Source organism: Corvus hawaiiensis, chromosome 8 (assembly GCF_020740725.1).
Source record: "Corvus hawaiiensis isolate bCorHaw1 chromosome 8, bCorHaw1.pri.cur, whole genome shotgun sequence".
In the NCBI taxonomy this organism is placed as follows: Eukaryota; Metazoa; Chordata; class Aves; order Passeriformes; family Corvidae; genus Corvus; species Corvus hawaiiensis.
This window is the reverse complement of record NC_063220.1, coordinates 4509827-4532584: the sequence shown is the minus strand read 5'-3', so window position 1 is coordinate 4532584 and position 22758 is coordinate 4509827. Positions and strand designations below refer to the sequence as shown.

General features: G+C 40.2%; 2 protein-coding genes across 4 annotated transcripts; one reads left to right on the top strand and one right to left on the bottom strand.

Annotated features, from left to right (window-relative positions):
• C8H10orf88 (chromosome 8 C10orf88 homolog) lies at positions 1–5020 on the bottom strand. 2 transcript variants are annotated; one of them, XM_048311735.1, is made up of 7 exons: positions 4787–5020; positions 4490–4681; positions 3396–3468; positions 2853–2865; positions 2659–2765; positions 1525–1994; positions 1–555 (listed from the first exon to the last, which is right to left on the bottom strand). In XM_048311735.1, the coding sequence occupies exons 1-7, from the start codon at positions 4942–4944 to the stop codon at positions 327–329; spliced, it is 1242 nt and encodes a 413-aa protein (XP_048167692.1). In that variant the 5' UTR covers positions 4945–5020; the 3' UTR covers positions 1–326. The 2 variants fall into 2 exon arrangements, with proteins under 2 accessions (XP_048167692.1, XP_048167690.1); XM_048311733.1 differs by having other exon boundaries at positions 2659–2865.
• Positions 5021–5105: 85 nt separating this feature from the next.
• On the top strand, positions 5106–22552 carry LOC125329717 (disintegrin and metalloproteinase domain-containing protein 9-like). 2 transcript variants are annotated; one of them, XM_048312044.1, is made up of 22 exons: positions 5106–6791; positions 8459–8556; positions 9398–9474; positions 10120–10198; positions 10928–11004; positions 11797–12013; positions 12487–12552; positions 12633–12704; positions 13347–13519; positions 13976–14060; positions 14946–15067; positions 15931–16102; positions 16844–16933; positions 17165–17360; positions 17483–17588; positions 17787–17961; positions 18353–18433; positions 19109–19214; positions 19848–19980; positions 20391–20454; positions 20784–20836; positions 21166–22552. In XM_048312044.1, the coding sequence occupies exons 1-22, from the start codon at positions 6722–6724 to the stop codon at positions 21242–21244; spliced, it is 2391 nt and encodes a 796-aa protein (XP_048168001.1). In that variant the 5' UTR covers positions 5106–6721; the 3' UTR covers positions 21245–22552. The 2 variants fall into 2 exon arrangements, with proteins under 2 accessions (XP_048168001.1, XP_048168002.1); XM_048312045.1 differs by lacking the exon at positions 18353–18433.
• Positions 22553–22758: the final 206 nt, after the last annotated feature.

The following is a 22758-nucleotide window of genomic DNA, read 5'->3' as shown; positions in this document are numbered from 1 at the left end:
TAAAAAGATATGCAGTAACTCAGTTTATTTAGAGTACTCCATTGCTCAAACTGGAACTGGGGAACTGTTCGTACAACCTCTAGCAATGTTCTTTAAATAAATAAGCCACAAAGGGCATACAAAACTCTTATATTTAGGAAAAAAAACGTATTCTTAAGATCTTTCATAAAACTAACAACTGTGTGCAACAGTGGATAGAATTACAGTAACAAAATGCAAGTTAACAACACTGAGGTTCTTTATAGTTTTAACTCCATAAATACTAAGCTTTGTAAAGTGTAACGGCCCTTAAAGTATTTACACTGAAACCCTACCTCTGAATCCATCTATCTCTCTCCATTAGAAAATCCCTCATTAGAATCATAGTGTGCTTGTGAAATTTTGCTTGGTTTTGAGTTCTGAACCAAGTCCATCAAGAGAAACATTTTATTGTCTATGTGTGTCTGAAGAGCCTGCATTCGGCAGTCAATATAGTCCATTAGTTTCCTCTCCATCAGATCCAGATTTTTTGAAATGATCTTTTCCAAATAGGAGCAAATAGGCTGTTGTTCTACCCTGTAAGAAGAGCAAATATAAGAGTAAGTATAAACTATTTCTTAATGACAAGCAGAAATATAGAGATCTGGGCATCTGAACATCTTTTATATGTAAAATCTCAGTTATCAGGCAATGAACTTTGGAAGGCATTAGGTTTTTAGCACAAGCAAAACACTCTGTCTGCCACACTTGAAATCTCAATTTTTTTTCATAAACATGCTATTGTATATAGTCATCTTCTTTCAACCTTGTTTTTTCAAAGGCTCAATTATGCATTAGAGAGTTTAGTTACATAAAACAAAATCCACACAAGTCAACAATATACACAGTTTGTATTCTGTCAGTGTGGCAGGCTGTCCTTGTCAGCAAAAGCGCTTCAAGATTTATCCAAACTATGCAACTCTCTGGGTTTGCATCTGCATTCTTTAAAAATACTGGATCTGAGATATTCAGTCTCCATCAGAATCCTGATTCCTACATCTCACAAGTTCCACTATTGTTCCTGAGGTATCAAACTGGGTCACTGTGACATCTGCACTGTAAATACCAACAAGTGAGGAGGGACAGGAAAGATCAGTGGGATGATACAAACCAAGTACAGCAGAAAGACTGTGCCACATTGTGTGAAAAAGGGATGATGTAATAAGAATTTAGGGGTAAAAGTAATCAAAATTAAAATGTAGTAGTAGATGAGAAAGACAAACTAAATGTGTATGAAGAAACATGCTTTTAAAATTAGCTGAAACGGAGGTAGAAGACAGTTTAGTAACAAGAAGTGATGTGATTTCTTCTGGAAAAACCCCTATATTCAAGCAGCTCATCTGAAAAATTAATTGCAATGTTCATCACCATACAGGCTTGAAAACCACGTACTCTAGGATTCACTACTGATGCTAATGAGAAGAAAATGCTTACATTATGCATTTTGTTTAAATTTGTCAATAAATAGTCAATACTACTTTGAGAGATTCACCAAACTTAACTCACCCAACACACTGAACACCTTCCTCTTTAGCCACTGCCCTTTTCCCGATGTGCCTCTCTCCATCCTTGAGCCGAAGGTGATTCACCTGAGTGCACAAGTTTTGAAGAAAAGGAAGAAGCACCTGTGGGTTGGCTACGTTTGGAGTTTCACCTGCTTGTTCCTGCACTTGCAAAGATCCCACGGCTTTCAAATCATTCCTGAGGTCAACTGCATTCTGCTGGGTAGGAAGTCTTTCAGAATCCAAAGTATTCCCTCTTTCAGGTACCTCTGAGTTCAGATCACGAGTTATTCTTAAGTCTTTATACAGTGCTTCACTTGTTAAATGATTTTTAACAGGCAAAGGTTCACTGGCTGATGGACTCAGTGATGACTGAAGAGCTGCACTGTGCAATCCGTCTATTGCAAGGTCACCTCCAAAGTCGGAATTTTTCCCCAAGATCCAGCTGAGTTTGTCTCCAAGAGGGAAGCTGTTCTGATGGGGAGAAAAACAATACCATTAATGTTGAAGTGTTAAAATATACTATAAATTATACAGCAATAACAATAGCTACTTTATAACCCAGCATTCTACTAGTGGGATGTAAATATTTCAAAAGCAGTTTTGAACTATATTCCTTCTAAATATGAATGTTAATTATCTTGTCAGTCTCTCAGTAAGGAAAGAGCTTTACTGACTTCATTTTTACCACACTGTGTCCCCAAAACCGAATTATTAACATCAGATGGATTCAGGATTCTGGTGAAACAGCCCACCTTGCAGGATGAGGATCTGAAATAAATGCTCTGTGAGAGCATGTTCCCTTTAGTTGAAGGTGACATGGTTATAATGACCTTTAAAAAGACAAACCAGCCCACCTATCTACACTTTACACATTCCAGGGAACATGCCCACCATCCTTGTCAAGCAGTGACAAAAGGAATGGCAGTGAAGCTTAAAATTATAATAATGCATAAAATAATAATAATCCTGGAGTACACAATCTTTACTCATTGCACTCATTTGAGTGGCAACAACTAAACCAGGCTTAAAATGGCAGAAAGCGTGAATTAAAAAACACTATTAAATCATTTTAGAACATTCCTAACTGGTAAAGTGCCAGATCAGTACTGTTCATGTTTGTGGAAAAGTGACTTACTTTCTGCTGACACCGGACCATGTCCATGAGCTGCTGAGCACCTGGAGACAACTTGGATCCCATGGATTCCATTATAGTTTGCACTCTGTCTAGATCTATGCTTGAGCCTAGTGAAGGAAAATCAGTTGCTAGTTTTGCAGACACTGCTTTCACTTCTAGAATTATTTTACTGATGAGTACTCTTTGTTTCTCACCAAAGGAGAGCAGCTATTGCAAGAAGGAAAAAAAACACTTTGGTTAGGGAAAAACATTTCATGTTTTCTATGTACGTAGGGGACAATGCATTGTTCTTTGAGTCCTGGGAAAAACTATGCTGAACTCTTTTCAAGGAAAATTAAGCCAATTTCTCCTTGCTGGTATTCCCCACAAAATTCTGACTGGAACAGAGCCCCAAAGTGACTTTCTAAGCATTTAAGAGTAGTGGTCATACAATTTTCACAAGCTTATTTAACCCTAGAGCTGACAGTTCTAATTACAGATCTGCAGTTTATCTGGTTTATGGGTTTTTTCTCTAAGACTAAATTATCTGTACCATAGTCTTCATGAAAAGGAAACTGATACCAATTCAAAAAGAGAACTCTGCTAACAAGACAAGGTACCTGCCAACAGATTTTTAAGTGATTATATGAAGAGATGAAGTGTATACAACCAATAATTTTACTAAGAGCAATGCAATTTATTCGATTAAGTGATTAAAAAGCCAAAGAAAAGTAAAACAATACTGGTCAACTCCCTACCTTAACTCTACAGGAGGTTGCAGGGCATTCAAACTTAAGGTACTTGTGGTATAAAGTAACCTCTTCAGTTTCACTAGAAAAATAAAATAAACAAGCTGTGACATCAATATACAAAGTACTTAACTGTTCTGTAGAAATACACTATCATGGTAAATATTTAGATAAAGAAACAAGACTGACTGGAACACATTTCTAATGCAGATTTATGGTTTCTAACAGCCCTTTTAGTTTCTAGTTTTTAGCAGTTTTTTACTTTCTAATAGCAGCTTTAGTGCTTATATGCAACTTGTAATGAATCTTATCAAATATGTATGTAAAAAATTACTTATATGTGTGCATGCACTGTGCACTAGAGAAGCTTTTGAGGTTCATTACATTATTCACACATCCTCCCTGAGGCTCTGAGTCGGCTGGTTTCTATTTAGCTAATTAAGCAGCAGATGTGCCATGTAATGACTTAAAACAGAAACATTACTTTATTTCTCCCGGCAGAGAATGGGAGGAAGTACTGAAGGGGAAAACAAAACCTTCTTTTTTAAATCTTCTCTCTTGTCCTTTGAAGAGTGAGACAACGACTTATCAAAGAGACAAGAGGTCTCTCACAGAACCCAAGAACGGGTTGGGTTGGATGGAACCCTAAAAGCCATCCATTTCCAGCCCCTGCCATGAGCAAGGACACCTTCCACTATCCCAGGCTGCTCCAAGCCCCGTCCCACCTGGCCTTACACAGGGATGGGGCAGCCACAACTTCTCTAGGCAACCTTTGCCAGGGCCTCACCACCCTCACAGAGAAGAATTCCTTCCTAGTATCTCATCTAATCCTGCCCTGTCACTATGAAGCCATTCCCCTCGTCTTATCTCTCCATCCCTTGTCCAAAGTCCCTCTGCAGCTCTCTCGCAGCCCCCTTAGGCACTGGAAATGGCTCTAGGGTCTCCCCAGAGCCTTCTCTTCTCCAGGCTGAACAACCCCAATTCTCTCAGCCTTATTAAAGGCATGAGGTCTTTAACAGCAGGAGCCCTTTCCAGACACACACAGAACACGAGGTTGCCTGGAGCGTGTGCGGGACCCAGGAACGCCCGTGCCCACCACTCACCCCGGCGCCGGGCGTGCGCCGCGGCTCTCTCCCCGGCTGGTGCCGCAGTACTCCTCGCCCACGTACACCTCCATGTTCCGGGCCTGGCTCACGATCCCCACGGACACCATCTCGGCGCCGGGCCGGCACTGCAGCCGCAGCTCGCAGGGCTCCTCGCCGCCCGCCCGGCGCTCCGCCAGCACGGCCTCGCTGCTGCGGGGGGGAAGCGACACGCGTTGTCCCGCCAGCCCCGCTCCCGCCCGGCCCAGCCCGGCCCGGCCCAGCCCGGCGCCCCCGCTCGCCGCCCGCCGCCCTCACCCGGGCTCGCCGTCCCCCGCGCCCCGCCGCAGGCACAGCGCCCGGGCCAGGCCGCCCGGCGGGGCGCAGGGCCAGGAGCACCGCGCCGACACACAGCGCGGCTCCCGGCCTCCCTCCTCCGCCTCCTCCTCCGGCACCGCCGCGCAGCCGCTCGACATCGCGGAGCCCCGGGCAGCGCCCGGCGGGGACACCCCGGCCGGGGAGCGGCACCGACCGACCCTCAGCGGCGGCCGCCGGCCGGGACGCGCCTGCGCCGAGCGGGGGCTCCGCGCGTGCGCGCTGGGGCGCGGCGGGAAGCGCCTGAGGGAGCCCCCGGGGCTGGAGCGGGGAGCGGCTGTCCCGGGCCGGGAGTGGCGGAGGGACCCAGGGACCCGGAATTAATTCGCGGGGAAAGCACCTCTGGGAGTATTGAGTCCAACGTGTGACCCAACATCACCGTGTCAACAAACCATGGCAGCGAATGCCACGTCCCGTTTTTCCTTAAACACCTCCCGACTCCAGCACTTCCCTGGGCAGCCCATTCTAATGTCTAATTACTCCTTCTGAGAAGAAAGTCCGCCTGATGTCCAACTTAAATCTCCTGTGGCGCAGTTTAAGACCATGTCCTGTTGTCCTGTCGCTGGTTGCCTGGGAGAAGAAACCGACCCTGAAGCTGTGCCAGGGGAGGATTAGGGTGGCTATTAGGAAAAGGTTCTTCCCCCAGAGGGTGATCGGGCACTGAACAGGTTCCCCTGCTGGACTCAATATCTCAAAGGTCTTTTCCAACTGAAATGATTCTTGGATTCTGTGAAATTTGGTAACAACGTCAAAATTGGAGCAGCGGGATTCTCCCGAGTTGTGTCCTGATAGTGCACCACACAGGACAGAGGCTATCAATAAATGAGGCCATAAATAAATGATGGGGTTCATTTAATTTTCAGTAGGATCTCAGCTTCTGGAGCTGGGGAATGCTGCTCCTGAGGCTGTGGTAGACACAGACCCAGCGCATGAGGGTATCAAGTTCTGCTTCCACCAGGTACTTGGTGCAGGAATGTTCAGGATATTCTGGGTATGTGACTGTCAGGAAATGGACCTGAACGGGCTTTGCACAAGCTAATATAGCAAATACAGCCAGCATCCTGCTTTTTGTTACTTAAGACGTTGTTTTATAGGATTTAGTAGCAATGGAAAACTGCATTTTCTCTGTTTTAATCGAAGAATTAATTAAAATTAATTAATGTAAATGTTTGAGCGTGTTGTCTCAGTCTCCTTTTTGTGTTTCTAAATGTGCTTGATACTTCTGAAATGCGCTGCAAATTCAACCAGTTTTAGAAGGGTTTCTTTTCTGCTTTTGGTGGCAATGTGGTTGCATGGAAGATTGATAGTGGAAGAGTGATGATCTGCACAGGATTACAGACTTCTGGTGAAGACAGTTGTGTTTAACATAGAAGGCACTGTGTAAAACCTCTGTTTTGGGGATTTTCATGTGTTTCTTTACATAATATTTAAAGTAAAGTTGAAAAAAATTGAAGACAAGAAGCTGAAATTTCAAAAAGTAAATTGATTCACGCTAGTTTTTTACTGAGCTGGCAGTAGTCAGGATAAACATCCTAAACACTGTATTTGTCAGTAGCAATACTTTATGTTTCTAATCTCATATGATTTCACTGTGGGATGAAAGTCCTTTAAAATAAACCAGCTTGATCCCGGCACGGGACGTGCTCTTTCTCCAATCAGCATTGAAGAATGTGCTGCTTTTTATTTGCATTAGGCTGTCTGACCAGTTTTCTCGCAAGCCTAATGGATTAAATTTTACTTCCCATTTCCTCAGCAGACATGCAGTATTGGAGAGCTTTTTCTGTTGTTTACCTTCGGAGCAGACGGTTCTCGTTCTTCTGGTTTCCTGCAGAGCAGCCAGAGCCAGCTCGGATGCTGGAGTAGTTTCTCCAGGAAGTCATGTTAATGCACAGCCTATTTTTGTTCACTTTTGGACTAACTTTTACTGGAAAACCTTTCTGGATAAAAGGTAAGCTTTCTATTTTACATATTCAGAAAGTTTCTCCAAGTCTGCTTGGACCTTGATCGGAGTGATGGACACCTTTGATATCAAGTCACAGCTCTCCCTGTGCAGCCTTGCTCATTGAGAGAATCTTGGGAGAGATTACAGGTTGAAACTTTTTATAGTTGAGTTCTTTGTGGTTTTTTTTTTCCTCCAGGCTGTAGTAGGTATGTAAATACATCATTTTCTGTGCAGGACACTGGTTGTGACAACTGCAGTTGCTGTCACTCTCATCAATTGTAGAGACTGTAGAAAAACATTTCTTCTTCACTCATGTGAGGGGAATTCCTACAATTTCATTGTGATTCTTCATTAACTCATTTCTATGATTTGGCTTCACATTTTAGATTTAAATGTAATACCTGTAATGTTTCTTAAAAAGTCGTATTTTTATGACATGCATCAAAGATGGTTTCCTTCTTTCAGGTGTCAAAATTTGAATTGTTGAAAGAGCATCTCCATGGTTAGTTCAACATACACTTGACTCATGAAACAGAATGGATTTTTTCATTTAGATAATAAAACTATTGAAGAATAAGAGCAAAATCAGAAGTAAATACCAAGTGCTGATATTGTTTTCAGACTGTTTGCTAATAGCAACTTCCACATTTTGATTGCAATTGCAGACTGTACTGTTAAACATATGCTACCTGCACCTAGCTTTTAAAAATCCTGATGTTATCTAACAGGGAGAGATCATCATTACACTGGAGAATCCTCCTCACTTTGAATGGCTGGTTGTGTGACTTTTGTGCAATTATGAATTCCTTTCATAGGAATGTGGGAGGCTGAGGGTGATTCTGTACTACTCTAAGTGTGGAGAAATCTCTTTGTTTCCTTATAAAAGAACAATTTAATAAGGAAGAAACCACTTCCATTGTTAAAACCCATGTTATTGTTGATTCTTTTTAAAAGCAAATAGTTGTGTCTCTGTTGATCAAACCAGTTGATGAGCAGACAAGAAAAAGGAAGATGAATTAAACTTTACACAATTTTTTTAAAAGTCACTGAAGATTGTTTTTGTCTTTATAAAACCATTTACCTGAAACCAGATACTTGGCAGGCTTCTTATCTTTAGCTTCCTGCATTAGCATGTTGTTCTGGAGATAATTCTGATATCATGTAAAGGGCTACAAACCTTTTGCAAAGATCTGACTGTTGCTAGAACAAACAAAATGTAAGATTAGCCAATGGCAGGAGGCAGTGTGGTGAGCCAACTTTTCTTCCACACAGGAGGTGGACAAATTATATCCAGAGGACAACTAAAAGTATTCCTTATTCAGGACAATGGCGAAAGGAGAAGGCCAGCTGCACTAATTTTCTGTGGTACATCAGGTTAAAAGCGTCGGTCATGGAAGAAAAAGTGACAGACAAAGTCACAAAGTTAATAATCCAGAATATGAGAGAATTAAGATTTTGCTTAAATACTGTAATAATTTTTCTTTGTGTGCTCCAGAAGACCCCAGCTTTAATCTGAAGTAACTTTTTTCAAAGTCAGTTTGATCACTCCTGAACTATTTCACTCTTTTTTTCTGGCTGGATCAGAATGGTCTTTTGGCAATCACCATTGTGCAGATGCCAACATAATGCCTTGTCCTTTCTAATTATTTACCAATTTCAAACTTTATTTTTAGGTGTATCTTCTCAACACACATCCAGACTTTCTACATTAGAAATAATCATTCCTCGGAGTCTGACAGGGAGAGAGAAACATCACCCATTTTCTCATGAGGTTTGTTATTCTGATTTCTTTTCTTCTGATATTGCTGCTTTTCCCAGTACTGTCCTATACTGCACACACACAATGGATGGTATATAGAGATTTTTGTAAAGAAATGTGCCCCACTCTCTCTCTTCTGATTCTTAGTGTTTTCAACTAGTTTTAAGTAAATTTGTCCCCACAAAGGCCTGTGATTGTACTCTAAGTGCCTTCCAAACTTCTAATCCTGTTAATGACCTTGTAAGACAGAAGTGAGAAGGAACATTGAAGAATATTTCCATTTCTTCTGAGTCAGATTAGATGTTGAACTTCTGCTAACATCCATGCTGTCCATGTTCTGGTCTTTGGAAAATAACCAGAGGATTTCAACCATGTAACACCCAAAGAGTGGCACAGGTTAAGAGATGAAAACCTGAGCCTTAACTCCTCAGTTCTGAGGTAACTTACCTTTGTGCCAGATACGGAGTTCATTTACTGAAGTAACTGTTAATGAAATAGCATGAGTCATCTTTGTGCAAACCAATTAGGAGATAAAAGACTGTGAGTCGTTTATCTGATTTACATAAGGAGTGTCACAAAACATGACGTGGTACTTAGCAAAGAGGGCATTCATGGGCTGTGCTCTCCTGTCTAAATGAAAATATAGATTAATAGAATTTAAACTTTACAGAGGAAAGAAGGTTCAGTGTGCTGCTGAGACTTTGAAATATGGAAGCCTGGGGGTTAGGAATCTGTATTTTTTTACTTAAAACATACACAGTAGTTGGGCCTGTCTTGTCAAGCAAAACATGGAATTAAAAAAAACACGTAGAAAAATCACCTCATTAAGTGATATCTTTTGTTCTGTTTTCAGGAGCATTCAGATGACAATCTTTCTTACTCAGTTAAAACCAGAAATGGAACATATCTCCTAAAGCTGAAGAAAAATAAGTATGTGATAGAGTGTTCTAACGAATTGTCCTGTTTCAGGGTTAGTTACTTACAGACAAGCATTTTTATGCTGGAAAAATTCAGAAGAAACCATTTAAATGGCAGATTGTAGTAACTACAAAATGACTCTGGTAAATAGTGTTAAATATAGTGTCTCTGTTATGGTAGTATCTTGCAAATAGAAGGGAATAATAATTTTTTCTAGCCATGAAGAAATAAATTTTGCTTGTTTTTTTAAAAGCAGCACAAATTAGCACATTTCAGAAAATCCTCAGGGAAAATTAGAATTCAGTTCAACATTAGCCTTTTATTAGCGGGGTAGGGATTTTATGTATTGTTGTATTTGAAAAAAAAAATTCTCTTTCTCTTGTTCCTCATTCCTGAACCTGTAATAGGCCAGGCTTTATGCAACTGCATCTACTTAGATTCTTCTCTATAGATATTTTAGTTAAAATATGTAATAATAAGTTTCAAAATAAGTTCTTTTCAAAAGTCTCCAGCTCATTTTAAGGCATTTTGTTTCTTGTGCCTGGATTTTAATAATAATTTAGTGTAGAGTGTGCTACTAACAGAATGTAGCACTTACCAGGACTCTTGACTTGTTTCTGGACCATTAAAAGAGCAGTAGTTTATTTTTGTTTCCAGAAAACTTCTTAGTGACGACTTTAAGCTGTACACATATGGGGAAAATGGGAAACTGCAGGCAACACCATCCAAAAATGAGGTACTGTACATAATAAACCTTCCCCTTTGTGTCAGAATTTCCTCAAACCAGGGAAGCCAAGAAAAAACATATTTGCTGGGAATGAGACTTGTTGGTTTTCACAGTGTAGAATTTCTGTTTAACAGTTACCAGTGATCTAAACATGAGGTTCAAGAGGGACTGGGCTGTTTCCCAGCATCCCAGTTTCCCAAGGTGTGAAAGGATTTGCCAGGAGATTATGCCAAGCCTGAATTTAAACCACCTTTGCATAATATGCAATTTAAAGTACAATGGCAGCATCAAAGCTCTATAGTTTCTAAATCCTGTATCAAACAAGCCTTGTAAATACTTCTAAATTTAATTTCAACTTTAAATTTCGTGTAAGCTCAGTGAGACTTAATTGGGTCATTTGTGCATGAAAGATCTTCTCAGAGCAGCCTTTGAGAGGACTCTAAGAACAGGATGAGCAATGTATATTAAAATATTTTTATAACAGATGGTGATTATGGGACTAAACTAAAAAGCTGGCTGTGTTCTAGAACCAAGGGACCAAAAGCTATTTTAGGTACTCATGTCAAGTGATATTCTCCTCCAAGAAGGTCAGGATTACTTTCCAAGTAGGGAACTCTGTAAATTTCTAACAGCCAGCCCTGATGTCATGCAAATAATATGGTTAGTTAGAAAATGAGTTTGCAGTTGAAGGCAACCACCTTGTTTTGTCACTAATTATGTGGGTTTGTTGCATTTCAGACACACTGTTATTATCACGGCACTGTTGAAGGAATTGCTGACTCCACACTTGCTCTTAGCACATGTGATGGCCTTAGGTATTTCCTCTTGCTATTTTTTTTTAATATTTCACCTTTTGATGAAGCTGAAACTTGTTACAGGTTTTATAGTTTTCCTCAACTCCCACTTTTTCCCCCTTTTCCAAAATTCCTTCACAGAAAAAAAAGTGATAGAAACCGTAATAAATATAGGCAGAACCTGGGCATGAACTGAGGCTTCTAGTAGTTGATGTGAATGTCTTGACCTGACATACCTTTGTAGAAAAAAAATCTTACCTGATGAAGGTTTTGTTGAACTTCAAACATTCCTGCAAGTTACTTTGTCTTATGAATGGGCACATTTCAAAAGACAAATCATTTCCATGAAAAATTTTTGATCAAGTTTGAACCAATTTTTTGTGTTTCAAATACAATAAAATCACAAATGGGATAAAATTCACCCATGCATCTTTCAGGTGAAGTTTCGCAGTGAGACATCACTCACAATAAATCAGGACATTTCCTGGCATTCCTTTAAATGAATAGAGAAAAGGGCTAAAAGAGACCATTTGCATCAGCTCTGTACCCACAATCCAGACTCATTTGCTAACAATTTGGATTTATTCTCTTTTTTCTCCTTCTTTTCTGATTCAAGAAGTGCACCATTGAGTATTTTAAATAAGTTCTGTTTCATCTTTTACTGGGCTTTTGAACTTACCCCCATATTCATAGAATTTAAAATAATAATTTATTTCAACATAGTGTTTAAGTATACAGCTGTTACTCATTCACCTAGTCATAACCATGAGGGAAAAATGATGGAATAACATTTCATTCTTTTATGATTGTTAGGGGAATTCTCTACATTGGAGGCAAATGGTACGGAATGGAGCCGCTCAGCACATCCAGCACATTTGAACATGAGCTTTATGAACTGGAAGATGTGCAGGGTATCCCCTTCCACTGTGGGGTGCTGAATGGCAGCCTGGAGCACGAGATGTTTGTGAAGCAGTCTGTGAAATATGCATTTGCATCAAACAGTACCTCCAGCAGGGACAGGCTCCTCAGGGTAAATACATTTCTGTTTCTCCCTTGAGCTGCAGTCCAAGGCATCTCCAGAGCTCTTGCTCTGGACAGCATCACTGCAGGTAGGTTTGACCTGGCAGGACATTTCCTTGTGGCCTTCATTTTCATGGACACCAAGCTGGTGGGAGCCCTACTAAGGGAATCCTGGAACAGAAAAGCAGCACAATGGGGATCTCACACAGCTTGAAGCAATCCTGCAGTGGAAGAGCAGAGTCTGCCCAGGACAGCCATGGATAGGACACAAAAGGCATGAGCTGAATGGCAGCTCACGCATCCCAGTGTCTGACCCGGTGTGAATTACTGATGCAGAGATGGTTATGTGGTAATCTAAGACAAACTGAGCTCGTATTAGAAATGCAACATTGCTTTATAAACACATGAAGTGAAAGTCATGAGAAAGATAAGTAAAATACCTCGAACTTGTTATGTTAACTTACTGTGCTTTCTAATTTGCAGGAGAAGCGAGCTGTCCTGCCCCAGAAAAGTTATGTAGAATTATTTGTGGTTGTGGATCACAACAGGGTAATTATATCATCCAACACTAAATACATTTTATTATTTTGCTAATTTTTCTCCTCTGACATTGTTATGGTATTTTACAGTTTTTGCTGAAGAATTCTGATCCTGCTGCAGTGCAAAAGGAAACAGTGGAGCTGATTAATTATGTTGATGGGGTAGGTCAGATAAATTGCCTGGGTTCAGTAATTTCTATTTTATCATAGTTTTCAGAAGAGCAGCTAATGGAGTTCCGAAACTGTATTTGAAAGTTATACAACAATTCGTAACACAGTTAAGGCACATCACCAGTCTCTGCACAAGCCTTGTAGAGGTGCAAGCAGGGGGAGAGTTGCAAGATGGTTTTAAACCACTTCTGTTCTCCAAGAACATGAAGCCTTCAGTATGTTTTACATTTTTTGGAAGAGTATTTCTCATGTTTGTCGTTTGTTATTAAGAAAACTGTCAGTGCTATGAACAATTCCATAAGCTCTCTGATCTGTTCCCAGATTCTCCTCAAGACAATTAGCTAAGGAAAGAAATGGACATGGTCTTTCCCAAAGATATGTTTAGGTACTTTCATAAAGTAGATTGTTTTCAGTTACACTTAGTTTTATATTCTTAATATTTTTATTTCATTTACATTTTATAAATATTTTATATTTCGCTTATAATTACAAATATATATTTAGTTTCAAAGAAACTGAAGTTATGTCTTGGTCACTATGTTCAGCTTATTGTTTACTCAGTTGTAATGAAGTCATCTTTCAGAATTCCATCAGAACAGCCAAGGGACATTAATTATCATTATTTTTTTTCAGATGTATAGAGCATTAAACATCCAGATTGTTTTGGTTGGATTAGAGATTTGGACAGATGCCAACCACATATCTGTAATGAATGGTTCAGCTGGAGATGTGCTGAGTAGATTTGTTTCTTGGAGACAGAAGGATCTTCTGAAGCGCTCAAGAAATGACGTTGGTCACCTCATAATGTGAGTTTGCACTAGGTGAGAAAACCAGCCATGCTGGCAGGGTTAATGTATATGATTTGGGGGTTGTGTATTAATTAAAATATACCTGGAATAAAATTCTCTGCACTTCCAAACTGGTTTAACCTGGAAAAATGACAAGAAACTATAATGGATTCTTAAGAGTTAATCAACTCCAGGGACTGGGTGACCTCCAGAGGTCCCTTCCCACCTCAGCCGCTCAGTAATTGAGTGCACTGACACAGCAGACTTAGGTGATGGATCATTATTTTCAAGCTTTTATTCAGATATCCATTATTAATTGGAGTGAAACCCTGCTGTGGTGATAAATTCCTTCCTGACTTCAGGAAGACCAAATTTTGCCTTGCAATATTTCTTTCAAACTCATCAGTGTCTTTTAGTAGAAATCATGAACTTTCAACCCATCTTAACACCACCTCCAAACTGCTTCTGTTGCAGAGGGAGAAGCTCTTTCAGTGGATCCATTGGAATGGCTTTTGTGGGTACTGTGTGCTCACATGTCCAGGGAGGGTCGATCAGCACTGTAAGTACATCACAATTTGGGTATGGAAGAAACTGATCCTGGACCTACTTGGCCAAATCACCCTGGTCTTGGAGTTGGATGGTTTCTTTCATGGGGTTTCTTATGTAAAGACTTGTGCACATTTTACACCTCTTTTTTCCAAGTACTTTCCCAATTTCTCTCTTTGTCAAATTGCAGCCCACTTGACTCATTCAACGAATTCTTTGGGTCATCTTTTGTGATTTATCTAACTCAGTGTTGCATAATTTTATCCTTATACCATTAAAGTTCATAACCACAGGGGTTTTGGGAGGGGAATGCAGCTACAAAATAAGGTGGTTTTTTCACTCTTTAAATATATAGAAAGTGAACATAATGCACCATAGTCTCAAGTGTCTGGAATTCCTGACAACCAGGCTGTAAACAGGCAAAAAATCTAAAAAAATTTGTACAAAACTATTTTTTTCTCCACCCTTGGGGCAGAACCAATAACTCCAGAGATTCCTGTCCTTAAAGTATGGATGCCACAACCTTGTGGACAATCTCAGAAGCAGATTCTGTTCTTTAACAGTACATTTGTTGTTGAAGACTCCTTTAAACTTGGTGTCTAATGGTGTTACAATAGAATAGAATCACACAGAATAATTTCAGCTGGGAGAAACCTGCAGTGGTGATCTAGAACAATTTATTATCCAGAATATGATCCTCAGGGAAGGGTTGGCAGAATCTGGCCCTCCCTGAAAATAAAGTGACAAATTGTCAATCCTTGCTTCTTTCACCTTGCAGTACAATTTAGTATTTTGCCTTCATAGTCCCTGAGAGCTTGTGGTGGGAGTAGATCTCTGGGTCCAAACAGCATTTTCTTTAGTTTCACTTTTTTTTTTTTAACCTGATTCTCTTTATTAGCTGAATCATAACAAAATGTTACGTCATGCCACAGTAGTTGCACATGAACTGGGGCACAATCTCGGAATGAAACATGATGATAAGAGGTGTCCTGCATCCTATATCATGCACAGCACAGATAAGTAAGATTTCCAGTTATTTCATTTTAATAATTTATTTTATTTGCAGTGACTATGCCCTACAAGCTGTGAAACTGCTATGAATCTGGAAGAACTTTAGTGAATGGGGAGTTGTTTGAAAAATTTAATCACAAAGGTGGATTCACTGATTTAGGATTTGACGTAATTTTAATTTATTTGAAATGTTAACTGTTTCCTGACCCAATCGTTCTATATTTGTAACATTCCTAAAAATATATTTGGATTTTATTAATTTTTTTTTAATCATAGCATGTTGCTGGGGTTTTTTTCAGCCTGTTGAGAATGTTTCACGTATACTCATTGGGTTTGTGCAAATATGCAACAAATTTTTTAACAGTTAATTAAAAAAAACCTTCTTGGCTTATCTTTCCCTCAGTTCATTTGTTCTTTGGCTCCCCTTAAGAGAAAAAGATCAGAATATTTTATTTATCCACAGTTGTATTAATAAATCAGGGTAACTGAACACTGGACAAAACTACTCTAGGAAGGTGCATTCTTCAGTTCTTAGGACTCCAAGTTAAGATGAATACCTTTCTGAGAATATTTTTTAATCAAACATTTTTAGGCTCAGTATAGAAAAGGAATTTCTAAGGCCTGTTTTTTACAGGACACCAGAATAGATACTCTGATGGTCTCTCTGATTCTAAAAGCATTCATATTATAGTAGTATTTTAAACTTCTAGTACTGCACTTTGATGCAAAGGAAAATAAAAATTAACTATCTCATGATCTCCTAGCATTATGAAATATAATATTTATGATAGAACAACGATGTTTTAAGAGCTTGAGTTGTATGTTCTCCTGTAAGCAAAATATTTATAATAATAAAATATTATGATTTCCAGTGGGTCCAGGAATTTCAGCACCTGTAGCGCTGATGATTTTGAGGCCTTTATTCTAAATGGAGGAGGAAACTGCCTCAGAAATCCTCCCAAAACAAGTAATGTGTACAAAGAACCTGTCTGTGGTAATAACGTCGTTGATAACAATGAAGAATGTGACTGTGGCAAACCACAGGTAATGCATGAAATTGAGCTGGATACTTGTTGTATATTAATATATTATGTTATGTTATGTTATGTTTATTTCTGTATAATCCTGGCCTTTTGACATACCTAATTGCAATATTATCTGAGGAGGTTTTTTTGTAATTTCGCATTTTTACAAGCAGTATTGAGATAAATTTTAGTAAAAGTTTAAAATCATCCTTTGATTCTGATGTGGACTCAGTTAAGGGCTATTGGACTTCACAGAACATTGAGGCACTGCTGAGAAAGAAGTGAGATTCAGAGCAGAGTCTGTTTTGTTTGGTTTTAGCATCATGGATATTTCTGTTCCATGACAGAGACTGTTTATCTATAGAACACGTACAGGTTTGTTAACTGTAACCCTTAAGCTTTGCCCACACAAAATGACTTTTGAGAGTCACATTTGCATTGTCAAAATGTCCCTCCAAGAATGTATTGGCTCACTCTTCAGAAAGTAAAAGTGTCTCAAAAATCAATAAATCAAACAGCAAACCCTGGTTCCCTTGGCATCCCTGTGCCACAACACATCAAAACAGGTGTTTTTCTGATGACTTGTACAAGTAACACAGCAACAGTGTCTGCTGGTTCCTTTCAGGGCAGAAGAACGTGAGAACATGACACAGACAGTTATTTAAAGTTTGGCTTGTCCATCCAACGTGGACTGATGAGGTACTTTTCCTAGCTATAGAAAAAAATTGAAATAGTGTCCCCTTTCCATGGCTGTTCTCAGGAGTGCTCCAACCCCTGCTGTGATGCTGCAACCTGCAAACTCACACCTGGCTCACAGTGTGCTCAAGGACTGTGCTGCAAAAACTGCAAGGTACACAGTGCTTTATTTAACTAAATTGTTACTATTCACTAGGATTTTTTAATGTTTGAAAAGAGCTGTCCTAGTCCTCTTGACATATTTTCAAATGGCATTCACCAGTAAGACAGCATGTAAGAGGAGAATTTGCCTTCCTTAAAACAACTAAATGTTCCCAGTTGTCATTGTTCCACACTAGAGCTTCCTCTGTTGGAAACTAAAAGTGTCCTCCCTCTCTGGTCCTAGTTTAAAGTGGCAGGAGCAGAGTGCAGAGCAAAACAAGGTGTCTGTGATCTCCCTGAATACTGCAATGGAAGCACTGCCTACTGCCCAGATGATGTTTACATCATGAATGGTCACCCATGCAGCAACAGCAAGGCTTATTGCTACTATGGAGTGTGCCAGAGCTTTGATTCACAGTGTGAATCTATATATGGGAAAGGTATGGTTCTCATTTAATGTAAACCCATTTGTAGTCTCCTGATAGACATTTCCAAGTTTTCTTTTTCCTATGTTTTTCAGACAATGTAGTGGCTTACTGAGATTCACTGGTTTTTTGTACAGGGGCACGAAAAGCACCTGATATATGCTTTGAAAAAGCAAATATTAAAGGAGATAGGTTTGGAAACTGTGGAATGAAAGGTGGAGTGTACAAGAAATGTCCTGTCCAGTAAGTCACCACCAAATAAATACCAATCCTAAAATCTTCAATATAAAAAATATATTCTGTTACAAAGCCTTAAAGTGAGAGATTGAAAAGTATATTTTCATGAAATGCAAGCTAAAAGGTTGGAATGTTTGGTGTATTTGCACCAATACTGATTTTTATCTGTTCACCTTGTCTCTGAGTGTCCTTCATTCCATTCAGGCACAGTCTGTGTGGGAAGCTCCAGTGCACATCTGTCAGTCTTCAAAACCTTCCTGCCTGGAGCGTTGTCAATAACGCATCCGGGGTTTTGTGCTGGTCCTCTGACTTTGACTTAGGATCAGATATCCCTGATCCTGCTCAAGTTCACGATGGGACAGCCTGTGGAGAGAACAAGGTAAGAGGAATCACAGCAGCATGACAGAATATAGTCTGATTGGAAAGTTCTGAACTTCCAAAAGCATTACATGGCTCTCTTGTTCATATGCCATAATAAAATAAAAATCTTTTCAGATCAATACATACAAACCATTAATTAGCTCTTCAAAAATGGGGATGCTACAGTGAACTACATTATCAGTTATTCAAATTACTCCATCAAAATGCATCCACAGAGGTAAGCAAACCCAAGACAAAGTCATAAAATTCTGAAATACTGGCTGTTGTATCAGCCCTTTTTCTTAACATGTAAGTGAAAGCTGCAGACTTGTAAACATACACACTTACATTTATAAAAGGATGGGACTTTTTAAGTTCTGTGTTTGCAAGGCACTAATTACTTGTTCCAGGCCTGTGTAGGTTTTGAATGTGTTGATGCAAGATATCTGGGCTACAACTGTGATGTAAAGCAGAAGTGTAATAAGAATGGGGTGAGTATCTGGTGCTTCATGTCCTGTTTCTAGACTGTGCAAATTCCCTGCATTAAAGCAATAACCAGGCAAGTGGCTTTCCTTTTTCCGGATCTGTATTAAAAGTTAAATCCACTTTTTTTACATGTAACTCGTGTTGCCAGAACACTGCAAACCTCTTTGCACTAACACTGAGAGGCATTTCTTCTGAATTTCCCAAGGGAATTTTTTAATATTACTGAGCTGGTGAATTGTAAAAGGAAAATATTCCTTTGAGGATGACAGTCTAGTAATTCCTGATTTATATACGTCACTATGAAAAATCAAAATGGAGTCCAAAAGTTGTAAAACTGAGAAGGTCTCTGGACTGTGATTTATTGCAGGCAAATAACACAAATGTTAACTTAGAGAGAATTACCATGGGGCATCAGTATGACTCAGTGGTTTGGGATGTTATGGAGGGGCAGAGCTTATTCCCAGTTAATATTCCATGTATTTCTATGCAATACTCTGCAGTATTTCTTGGTTCCACGTGCGATTACAGAGTGGAACTCCAAATCCGTACGGAAGGTTTGAGTGGCCACTCTCAGGGAGGTGGTGTTTGACTAATCCCTGTGTTTGGGCTGTAGGTGTGTGACAACAACGGCAACTGTCCCTGCCTGACTCATGCATGACTCCCTGTTCTTCGGGCTGTAGGTGTGTAACAACAATGGGAATTGCCACTGCAACCCGGGATGGGCCCCTCCGTTCTGTAACCAGTCTGGCTACGGTGGCAGTGTTGACAGTGGTCCAGCTCACACAGGTAGGACACTGAAACTGGCCCTCATTCTGCCCCAGGGACTGATAAAATAATCTGCTAGTAACAGTGTCTTTTCAACTGTTTACCACATGAGACACTTAGTCATGAACTGACTTGAAGAGCAAACATTATTATTTGATAAGGAAGTAGCTTTTGCTGGCCTTTACACATGAAATGTTTTCCATCTCTTTGTCTAAAAGCAAAGTTCATAATCCATAGCTTTCTGAGGAAAATCTGTGTTACTTTCTGTGGAACTTTATTGAATTTTACTAAATTTGTACTTTGGGAAAGGGAGAAAATGTTTTGTATTTATTAAAAGTTTAGGGAGGTAAAGCAAACGTGAAGATCAATTGTAGGTAAGCAAATACCAAAATACAAAATGAATTTGTCTGCTTTAGAATTACTGAAAAAAATTTATGGAAAAGGATAAATGTTGCATATATATATAGGGTGGATAAGGCAGAAAGTTTTTGTAATACCATAAGGCCAAATCCTACTTTTCTGATTGTAGCATGTTATAAATTTCAGTGAAGTTACTGATTTTAATCTACGACAATGTGAAGATTGTACATTTTACAACAACAAAAAAAAGGCTTTAATATTTTAAATTCCTTCATTTCAATTCTTTTTCCCTAGATACATCACTTCGGGATGGACTGCTGATTTTCTTCTTCCTCGTGCTGCCAGTAGCCATCCTTGCTGCAGCAGCAGTAATGAAGCGTGATGCAATAAGGAGAAAAGTTTGCAGGAAAAGCAGAGGACAGCACAGGTATTTCCCTTCTTACAGGTGCTATTCCAATACATGACAGTGTGCTGCAGGTCAGTGCAGCAAACCAGGGATGCTTTATCTACACAAAGAATTCCACACCTCCTTAAAGACAAAACTGCCCTGCTAACAGCAGTACTGGGGAGTTTAACAGCTCAACCCCTGCTCCTTGGTAGTACAGTCCAGATCCTCCTCTTGGCAGTTCTCAAGCATTTTTTCCCAAATACATTGCATTTTCCTAATTGTTATTGATAATTGTATTGCACAGACGTGGGGGCAGAGCATATTGAAATTGCTTGTCAGGTACAGAAAAGGATAGCCTCAAAAGCAGAATCTAGATCTCTGAGCTGTAGCCTTGTCTTTGGAAAACTCTGCATCCCTGAAGGGATTTCTTGATGTGATTTCTGTTTCAGGGATAACAGTGCAGAGCAGCCGAAGCAAGGCAACAGAGCAAGTCATGACACAGGAAATAATCAGGTAAGATAGATGCAAACTTGCATTGTTTCATGTTGGGTGATCCAAACTGCACAGTGCCTTTTCTCCATCACAGTTAACCATGACTTCCTGATACATTGACACCACTTGTATTAATTCTTCAGCCAAACACTGGAAATGCTGCTTAGCCAGGCTGTGGGTGTAGTTCTGCTAAAACTGAATAAAAATTATCAAAACAAAGTGTTGCAAGAGAACATGAAGAAAGTCCCAGCAAATGAGAATTAGTTCTAAAATGACATTAGCTTAATACTGTGTAATTATCTACACTTTGTGTTTTCTGCTAACCTGATTTTCTGCAATGTCTTTTCCAGCCTACCCCATCAAGTCACAATATTTTTACCATATTGCATTTTCCTGGTACAAGGTTTGTAGTATTTAAAACCTTCTTCACTTCATCTTTCCTATGTTTATGTTGCTGTAAGTGAAGTTATTGATGTTTTGTGTCCTGCTTAGGGGGATTTTTCATGCAGCATCATGAGCTATAATAGATTAAAGGCTTGAAGGAGAAATGTTGGTTTACTGCTTGTTTAGATAACAGCATAAACGCAGGTAAATGCTGCAAGGGAGAGAAAGGGGCAGAGAGAGTTAGGTGTAAATGCTAGAAACTGTTTAAAAATGGTAAAGAACCAGTTTAGCAATGTCAGGTGTCTCGAGGCATGAAATACTAAACACAGTGTGTTTTCCATACTTCAGGCAGCCAGTCCAAACCCAGCTTCCTGCAGCTTCCTCAGGACCTCAACAACCCCCAGTCCCACCTAGACCAGTTGTCTGAAATGTTTCTTGGGAACCCTCAATCAGTGCTGACAAGTAACTGACCCAAAAGACAAATGAGAGGATTTCAATGCTCCAGTGCTCTCCTTGTGCAGCCAAAATGCCTTTGGAAAGCAGGTCCCTCTGGCAAGGACTGGGTGCCAAGAGGCACTGAACACAGATTTGGTGATATCCCAGTGTTTTGCTACTTGCTGCTGGCTGTGTTTGTGCCTCCTCTACCTCACCTCTTGGTTTCATAAATCAGAACCTGAAGTTCAACTTGCACAGGATTGAACCTGTGAGAGTGTCAGAGAACAGGACTCTCCCACGGTGCTGCCTCACTCTCAGGCCACAGAGAGGTGAATTCAGTTATTCACAGACATAATTCAAAGATGGGAGATCTGCTCTTCCCCTCCTGGGCTGTCCTCTCCTCAGGACACTGCCAGGAACTCCGAGGGCCTGCGGAGCCAGGCTTGGGGACAGTCCCTGTGCCCTGCTCTGACACCTGCCTGCCACCAGCCCTACCAAAGCTGGGGCCCAGAGCCCACCTCTCACCTCCCACCAGCCGAGTCAGCTTCCATTTCAGGTAGTCTGTAAAAGGAACTTCACATGGGGACACCAGAAGGTCTGTAGGTCATGTCTCCGAGTCTGAAAGAACCCATCCCTCTCTGTTGTTACAGAAAATATGGGATATTGGGAAATACACTGTACAGCCCCACAGTGGTTCAGCGTTTACTGGGTTTTGCAGCTTGAGATTTTCCCTAGAAACTGATTCTACTACAAAAGCAACAGATTAACTTTTGTCCTTCTAAATGGGACAGTCAGAAACCAGCACCGATTTAAAAGAGGATGTATGGAGTGACACTGTTTGTCCAACTGGGCCTCCCATCAAATGTCTCCATGTAGGATGGATCCAGGAAATCCAGGGAAAAGAGTCTCCACCAGAATGGAGAAGCAGCTGCAGTGCAGAGACCAAAAGAACAAAGCTGTGGATATGGGTCCACCTGTCCTTGGGGAGTAAAGCACACCCGGCTTGTCTTCATGCAAATTTGGGAGTATAAACTGGGAAAAAAGAGTGAATAAATGATAGGATTGCCTCACCAAGAAAATATTTCCAACCCCTCAGATGGCCACATCACTGAAGGGCTGGACAAAAGAACCCAAAAGAGATTGCTGGCAAAAAGTCTGTGTCTTCCAAAGAAGTGTCCTCTTCCTTAATCCCTCAGAATCTTCAATTTTTATTATTAAATATCCCTATCATTTAGACCGCAAGTATCCTATTACATTGATTTTATTTACTACATTACAATTTAAAATAAATCCTCAGGGGCAGCACACTTGGTTATATCTTTGTTTTGTGATCACCACAAAAGTCGCTGCGGGGATGACGCTCGGGGGTTACTGAAGCAAATTCTTGAGTTTATTGTGACACCAGAATTGGGTAAAAAAAAGGGTAAAACCAGAGCCGCGTAACAGGGGCCGTTTCTGGCCCTGCGTTTGAGCCGAGCCCGCCAGGGGGCGCCGCGCGACGCGAGG